The 8,857-nt window shown below is 43.0% G+C and overlaps 1 protein-coding gene across 1 annotated transcript; it reads left to right on the top strand.

Annotated features, from left to right (window-relative positions):
* Positions 1-6,931: 6,931 nt before the first annotated feature.
* Positions 6,932-8,433, top strand: LOC147899235 (flavonol synthase/flavanone 3-hydroxylase-like). Its single transcript, XM_087378304.1, has 4 exons — positions 6,932-7,185; positions 7,277-7,509; positions 7,600-7,927; positions 8,088-8,433. Exons 1-4 carry the CDS (start codon positions 7,039-7,041, stop codon positions 8,355-8,357), a joined length of 978 nt encoding a protein of 325 aa, XP_087234430.1. The 5' UTR covers positions 6,932-7,038; the 3' UTR covers positions 8,358-8,433.
* The last annotated feature ends 424 nt before the right edge of the window (positions 8,434-8,857 follow it).

Genomic DNA, 8,857 nt, shown 5'->3' with positions numbered 1-8,857 from the left:
GCTTGCCCATCTTGTAAATATAATCTTTCACATCCTTCGATGCACTACGTGAAATGCTAGTAGGTAGTATGAATTCTCGGGGGGGTCACTATGTATAAACCCTCTATACCACGTGCGTTCAAGGCATATTTCTAAAATCCCTTATCTGTGTAAAATTTTCATTAATAAAATGTACCCCTTTTCTATACAAATCTGTAAATTTTTTCCAAAACTATTTTAAATAATCCCTTATGTATATTTATTTCTGTGAATTTTAGAAATAAAAAATATCCTTTTGTTGAACTCACGTGATAGGGTTACATATGATGAGTGACCCCCCCGAGTATGAATTGAACCCACGAGGAGGTGGTTGATTAGTTGCTTATAATCATTCACTCACAAATTTGAAAGGAAAAAGATATTATGCACATAAAATACTTACTTGGAGCATCTTGTGCCAATCATGAGATTTCAAGCCATATAATTGCTCTACACCTCTTTTCTTGCTCTTTGTAAAGGCTCCCTTCAAACACCTCATGCATCCAGTGGGAGTACGAATTGTAGTAATAGCGCACTTCACCGTCGCCATCTCTAGCTTTGATAACATCCACGGTGCACGAGGTAAAAAAACACGCCCATTTGGTCTCTCTTGTGGCCAAGCTTCACACATCCTCCTTGTGGTACGTAGATCCTCCCTTATGCCTATGGAATCTCATGTCCCATTCAAATGCTCCCAAATGGTAGATGCCACATTCTTGAAGATATGCATGGGATCAAGCAGGCAATTGATCTTGAGGTGGGACCAATATGGTAAACGATAAAAGATGGAGTATCTAAACAAAAGTTGGTGTTAGCAGGCAATCTTTATTTCAAGCCAATATAGCACACAATAGTTACAAACCCTTACCGGCTCATGCCAAGTGGTGGAGGAGTCGTGAAACCGTCCCAAATTCACATCCAATCTCCTGCGATGAGTGATTGTGGGAGGACTTCATTCCAAGGGGCAACATATCTAGGATGATCAAGTGCAAGAAATCGATGGTGATTCTCATAGATGACCTTATTCAATGCATCTGCCCAAGAGGTAACTAGCAAAGGACCACAAAGAGGACATGCATGGTAACCCGATGTAGTGAGACTTGAACAATAGATGCAATTAAGAGTTGAAGGTGGGCTTAGGGTGCCACATCCTTTGCCTAGTCATAATTAGAAGTGCAATGCTTACCTGAACACTCGCCATAGCCTGGGAAGTCATGCATCGTCCACATCAAGACTGCTTTGCAGTTGAAGTCTCATGAAGAGGGAGGCCTGCTCACATCATGCACCTCGATACCTCTCCAAAGTATCTCTAGCGCGTCAATCAAAGGCTCCAAATAAACATCAGGATTTTTGACTTTATGTTTCCCTAGAATTAGAAGGGACAACATAACATGTCCTTTCTTAATAGCCATAGAGGGTGGAAGATTATATTTCACCAATATCACTGGCCATACACTGTAAGACGTGCTTTTGAGACCAAATGAGTTCACACTATCCATACCCAATCCAAGTCTCGAGCTCCTACTTTCTTGCTTGAAGCTTGGCCAAGTGTCTTTAATATGCTTCCACGCAGGAGAGTCCGCGGGAGTTCTCCACTTGCCATCGGTTGATCGATGGGAGGAATGCCATGACATGAGCTCTGTAATAGATTTGCACTTGAACATATGTTGGATGTGAGGGATTATGGGAAGATGTCGCAGAACCTTACGAGGCACGTCCAAAGTTTTGAGATCTACTCTATATCTTGCCTCTCCACAAGTAGGACACTCTCTTGCATCCTTATGTAGTCCACAAAACAAAATGCAATCGTTGACACATGCATGGATGCGCTTGTAATCTAATCCTCCAAGAGAGGTCACATGTTGCCTTGCCATATCTCTTGAGGTCAATAATTTATTATCCCTTGGAAGCATTTTACACAATAGCCTGCACGTGAAGACCATAAATGAGGAAAAGCATTCGAGTAATTGACCCACTAGCATAATTCACCATGTTTGCAAAATGGACTTTAAATTAAAGCTTACTTGAGTAATGCATTCAAACTTGCATTGCTCCATCCATAGATGGTTTGCAAGTTTAGTAACTCAAGGGAGGCACGTAGAACAGAGAATGTGCACCCCTCAAACAATGGAGTCGATGCTGCAGTAAAAAGATCATCCTGCTCCATGCTATCATCCCTCCTTTGATGGACATATAAATTCCTCACCATATCATCAAACACCTCCTCCTCTAGGGCTTCATGAGGTAATGGCGGAGGGCTACTATCACCATCACTCCATGCATCTGTAACGGTCCCTCCTGAAGATCCCACCTCATATTGCTGACACTTCGCCTCCTCACGGCGATCATAGGGCAACATATGCGGGTGTGGCACTGCATCCTGTATCAAATTAAAATGGGATCATAACTCAAATATATGAACACCCATAGGTATCTCAATCAACCTTAACTTACAAATCCTTACCCTGTTTATGGTCGCATCCCATTCTCCATACTTTGAGATGTGATTGAGTGTAATCCTGCGTGCATGATACATGTTTCCTCGACATCAATCACACATACATTTGATTTTTTGCTCCAACCACATTTCGCGATGGTGGATACGGAGGGATTCATCCTCACTAGAGCTACTTGTTGAAGATGAAGACATCCTACAAACAAACAACCCAAAAAAATTTGCTCTTCTTCAAATGTTTAATTTTAAACTTTGTGGCGCATCTAAAAGCACGTCTGTTTGTTCGGTGGTGCACATCTAAAACCGCATCTATTTGTTTTATGCTCCGCATCTAAAAGCGCATCTAAAACTACATCTACTCTGTGCATTTAGATGTGCCTATAGACGTGCTATTAGACGTGCCTATAGATGCAGCTTTTAAACCTGCTTTAAGTGCGCTCGCTTCGCTTTTCTTCACATTACTTATACTTCGCGTGGCTTGCTTGCTTCCTTATTAGCAGATCCACAGTTTCGACGCTTAAGAGGAAGGCACCCATACTTACTTCCAAGCTTACACTTAAGAGGAAGGCACCCACACTTACTTCCAAGCTTAAAGGAGAGGAGGACGAACAAGGAGGAGAAGAAACTTTGAAAAAGGAGAAGAACCTTCCATACCTCTATCCAAAGTAAGTCTTTTTGCAGTTGATCTTTTTTGGAAGTTTCCTCTCTTTGGATTTGTACTTTCTCGTATCCAAAAAATGCATGATCTGGGTATCAGTGTCACGTTTGTGTATCGGGTGCAATGTCCTTTTCTACTTTTTAGAAAAGTTCGTCTTTTGGAGTGCGTCTATAGGCTTGTCTCAGAGCGCATCTAAAACCGCATCTATAGGCATGTCTAAACGTGCTTCTAGCCTATTTGCAGACACAAACAGCTGCATCTATAGACGCGCTGTTATACACAAAAGTAGATGTGCTAATCAGACGCGTCTATAGACGCGCTCTGACAGTAATCCTCTCTTCCCTTCCCCTTTCTTCTCAGCTCATCAGTAATAGATTTTTTTTCTTTTTTCCCATTCATCATGTGGCCCGCTTCTAGCTCACCTGATCCCCGGGAGTCGATTTTTAGAGACTTATATAACCTTTTAGGGCACCCTCCTAGTCCTGCGAAGTTATACGGGTATATGACAGGTACTCTAAACACCCCCCAGGAGTCGGCACTACAGACTCCAAACCACCCCACACCAGCTGAGATCATCCCAGCGGAGTCAGCATAGCCCAGCCAGCTACACAGTCGATGCCCATCTCCCATGCCATCTTATGCCCCTTTCCCCATGCCGTCTTATGCCCCTTTTGCCATGCCATCTTATGCCTCTTCCCCCATGCCGTCCGGAGGTCCTTCTATCTCGCAGAGCCGTCAATGTACTTCTGTGCAGTCGAGACTCAGTTCTCCAGCTACGAGTGGTCAGCATAGTCCCATGCAGTCTCCGGCTACGAGTGGCCAGCGTACAAGCTCGACACGACATGGTAGTAGGCGTAGTAGCAGGGAGAGTGGTTTGAGTCTATGATCTTTTTCGAAAATCCTTCTCAGGTTTATAAAGTTGTACATCCGTAATGTTTTATCTCTTTCTCCAATTATGTGAAACTATTTTGTATTTTTCCTATTTTCTCAAAGTTACATCGCCCTCTTGTGATTGGTGGAGAGGGATTTTTCAATTTGGCCGAAAAGCCCAAAATGAGTTCCCTTTTTTTTCCTAATAGAAGGAAAGAATGAATCCAAGAGTACAACCAAGCCAAAAGGCATTCCAATGTATAGAATCAAATCAACATATCTTGGGGAAAATTCCAAGAACACAAGACCTTTTTTTTTTTTTGGCAAAAAAAGACTTCTATTAAGTATTAAAGAAAAACCATTAGAGCAAGCTCCATACGGGATACATCATGCGATGCATGAAAAGCTCAAGAGCCAAAAAGAAAGGATTGAGGCTGATAGTGCCATCTCAATCCGGTAGAAACCTCTAAGAAAAAGGGAGAACCCCTCCAAATTTGAAGAAAAATAGTCCTTCTAGAAGAGGTTGCCCGTGAAGAACCCTGCATGCTAGCCCATATGGCTATCAAAGTGTGAACCGTGTCAATCCAAATACCTGTGAACACCCTTTAATGGGTGTATCTGGGTGCTATCCAAGGCCTCAGTACATCTGGCTCTCCAAATGTGCCAAGAGGAAATGCTAGCCAAAATCTCCCAAGAGGTGTCCACTGAAACATGAGAAGCTTTGAAGGGAGTAAGTGGTACATCCTGTAGAGTGCAGGGCTCTATCACCTGCTGGCGGACCGAGAGTGCCCAAGAAGAAGGCTCACCCTCATAAAACACCTGGGGCCCGGTAAGAGATAACCATGCGACCGAGCCCCAAGTCATGAAGAAAGGGGATGTGTGAAAGATGTTGAGTATCCGAGCAACCCCTTTCCAAACAGTCCTCGCTTGATTGCAGTCCGGAAGGCAATGTCGCACTGACTCCTCTACAGAATGACATCGAGGACAAGTGGGATCAGTCCCAAAACATGATCTTCACACATTCTTCACACATTCACTACAATCCCTCCGTGAATAGAAAGCCAAAAGAAAAGAGTGATCTTTCTATTTCTGAGGGATTTCCAGAGCCTCCTCCAGAAATTTCTATGCAAGTCTGCGGTGATGAAGAAGCTTTCCCAATGGGGGGCTCTAGAAGGAATCCAACCCCTACTGTTCAACTGAAACCTCCTGGCATTACCAACCGTGAAACTAAAGAAGGGAATCCCCCTCTCTCGGTGCCCATGATCTATCCATTCCCACTCTCCTGGGTCCCACTGCAAGCACCTGATAGGTGCACCTCCATATAACCACAACCTCCAGGAACCCAAGGCCAAGAGCAGAGGGTCGAGGTCTAAGTACCACTGCAAGCCCGCTCCATGGTTCATAAAACTAGCAATCCTGACAGGCTGAAAGGCAACCTCAAGAAGAATGCCATCCTTGGATGTAGAAAGTAAAGCTCCATCCCCAATATCAAAGACCAGTGCGTCTTCCCCCAAACCTCGGAGAGCGATCACCTATAAAGGAACTGATGTCCGTGAAAAAGCTCCCATCCAAGTGGTGGAGGTAGTAGGCAGCTCAACTATCCATTCCATTGGGATGGCTGCATCTATCTGTTGAATCCTGCGTGCTACCCCTCTGAGGTGACTCACGGACTGCAGTCTCTGATCCACAGGTAGCCTGAACACAAGACATTTTCCATCCAGAAGCCACTGGAACTCACTTCCCACCATCCAAATTTCATCCAAAACCCCAAGTTGAAATTATTTTGACTACTCAAAATCATCTTCAAACAATATCATATATCAAAAGACATCATGGATTTTGCCTAATGACACCTCTTAGGTTCATAATGAGTCAAAGACATGGGATTGAAGTCAATGATCCCTTGAATCAAGTTGGTTAGCTAGCAGGTCATTCGAAGTTATCCTCAATTGAAAACCCATCATATGGTGCATTCATTTTTAAGGAGAATGTTGTGAATTCCCCTCAATTTTATGTATACATTACGATGTGGGATTATTGCTTGTCCACCACTGATCAAAGTGATACCTAGTTCATACACACACACACGTGTATATGTATACATATATGTATATGTATATTTATATGTATATGTATACATGTATGTATATGTATATTTATATGTATATGTATACATGTATGTATATGTATATGTATACGTATATGTATACGTATATGTATTTGTATATGTATGTATGTATGTACATGTATATATATATGCATATGCATATACATACATACATACATATTTATTTATTTAAATTATTCATTCCATCATTCATTTATATATGTACATATGTAGCGACGCTTTTTCGTCACCCCTCCCAAGTGAACGGGCTAGGGTGTTAATATCTCGTTGGTTGTGGCTTGCCACGGGTTAAGGAGTGAGAGCTTCCTTAAACGCAAGGTAATTTCTATGTTTAGCAAAATGCAGAACTTTCAGAATTCACAATCCAAAATGCTGCTGACTAGAGGCAACGGTGAAGTAGGACCAATTGCGCTAGCTCTTTGTTCGTGGACATATCCAATCAGGCTCAAGCAACGACAGGAAGGATACATCGCACGTTCAGACAGATTGCTAATATCCAAGACGAGCATGCAGGTCGCGCCTGAAGCGCTTTTCAAGTTCTCCTTGTATGATCACGAGAGACATGTGATTCGTCACATGTCTCTGGTGATCATACAAGGAGAACTTGAAAAGCGCTTCAGGCGCGACCTGCATGCTCGTCTCAGATTTAATGGATATTGCGTACGATGTATCCTTCCCGTCGTTGCTTGAGGCTTGTCTCTCAGATTTATTGTCACAAGACGTCTCTTTTTCTTTTCCTAACATGCATGGACCTTGTGGGCGTGATGGAAATAAATGAGTTGTGTATATTATGTCCAGGAACAGAGAGCTAGTGCAATTGGTCCTCAGCAGCAGCTCCTGCTTCCTCATTGCCTCATACTCTTCGACAGTTCCACTTCTTCGAGCTCTTCCGTTTCTTCATTCCTCCCAATGGCTCCCATGGCTGCACCTCCCGCCACTGCCCATGCTCAGCCCCCAGAAGTCCCTACAGTCGACCTTGCAGACCTGCTGGGCGATCGGCAAAGCCTCCTTCTGCGTGAAATAGCCCGTGCTTGCCGTGAGTGGGGCTGTTTTCAGGTACGTTACAGCCCTTTGGTTACACTGATGATGGTCAAGTCTCGTATCATTCGGCAGGTTTTGAACGCGCCTCATTTGTCTTGTACATAAGATTGTGAATCATGGCCTCTCTCGAGAGTTGGTAGATGATATGTGGGCAGCTGCTCGACATTTCTACGAGCAACCACCTACGGTAAAAGAACGTTTTTCCTCGACCGAGAGAGAGAAGGGGATCTCCTTTATGTCAAATGAGACGACTGAGCCGGCAAACTGGCTGGAGATACTGGTGATCCGACGTCGTCCAGGTGTTTGCGATGGGTTTCAAGAGGCATCGGAACTTTTTGGGTACGTCACACGTTTGAGTGGCCTTCACTAGTAGCAGCGCTCTTGAAGAAAATGATAGAGTAGTGACGACTCATTGTTTCAACGATGCAGGGAAACTCTTAAAGAATTTGGACGGAACATGGAGAAACTTGGAAGCACTCTTTATTCTCTTATATTTGAGACCCTCGGATTGGAAGCTGGGTACATGAAGAGTGCATTGCCGACAATTGAGCGGGCGGTACTCACCCTTAATTTCTACCCCGTTTGCTCTAATCCTAGGGAACAACTGGGTTTCAAAGAGCACTCTGATGTAGGAACTCTTACGCTCATACTCCAAGACGAGGTGGGGGGATTGCAAACGCTCTCAAACACGGGCGAATGGGTTGAAGTCAAGCATAGGCCTGATACAATTTTGGTGCTTCTGGCAGACCAAATCGAGGTGTGTCAATTACTAAATGTCTTGCCATTTCTTTCGTGCATGTGATCTCTCGATATAAGGGACGGAGGGATCCTCTTCCTAGCTCAAATAGAGCTTGCATGTCTCTCTCTTCTCTTTATTAAAACCTTCTCATGACGTCAAAGAACTGATTATCTTGCAGATTTTGACCAATGGAAGATACAAGTCGTGCATACATAAAGTTGTTGCAAATAATCAGAAGCTGAGAGTCTCTATGCCTTTCACTTTTGGACCTCTTGAAGAAGATCTTATTGCTCCTCTTCCAACACTTATCGATGATGACAATCCACCAGTGTACCAAGGGGTTACCTTTCGAGACTACATGGCACACTACTTCAATCCAAAGTTACCTACATCACAAAAAGGCCTCAACTTTGCTAGATCTCCAACTATTGCACCACCAATTGCTTAAATCACCATCATATTCTTGGCCTTTGTTTTACGAAAAAGTCAAGCACATTGATTTGTGGATGTATGGAATGAATAAGCGACACTCGCTCTGATTTACCCAGTTGTTTTTTGTTCATGTTTTGGACCATATATAGTATGTGGAATGACATATATTCATTTTTACTATTCCCTTTTTTATGTGTCTATCAACATAGCTACACATCTCGCTTCAAATTTACATTCATCTCTTAGCTACCTTGTTAGCTTTTTGCTTTCATCAAGTACTACATGCTATGGAGGAAGTTTAGAATCCTAAATATACTTGCTCACCCAATTCACTTGGAATTTCTAATCATCATCTCACATAGAGGCTTCCAGTATACTATTATAGTAAAATAAAGGAACTTGTAATGGGTAAGAATTCTCTACAAGTCAACAAAGGTATAATACCAACTGATTTAATAGAATGGAGAGATGAAATTGTGAGTGATGGATGTCATACAGATCATAGAGAAACTTTTT

The sequence above is a fragment of the Dipteris shenzhenensis genome, chromosome 8 (assembly GCF_047967505.1).
Source record: "Dipteris shenzhenensis isolate YYH24624 ecotype China chromosome 8, Dip_SZ_1.0, whole genome shotgun sequence".
NCBI classification, from domain to species: Eukaryota; Viridiplantae; Streptophyta; class Polypodiopsida; order Gleicheniales; family Dipteridaceae; genus Dipteris; species Dipteris shenzhenensis.
This window is presented reverse-complemented; position numbering and strand designations above follow the sequence as displayed.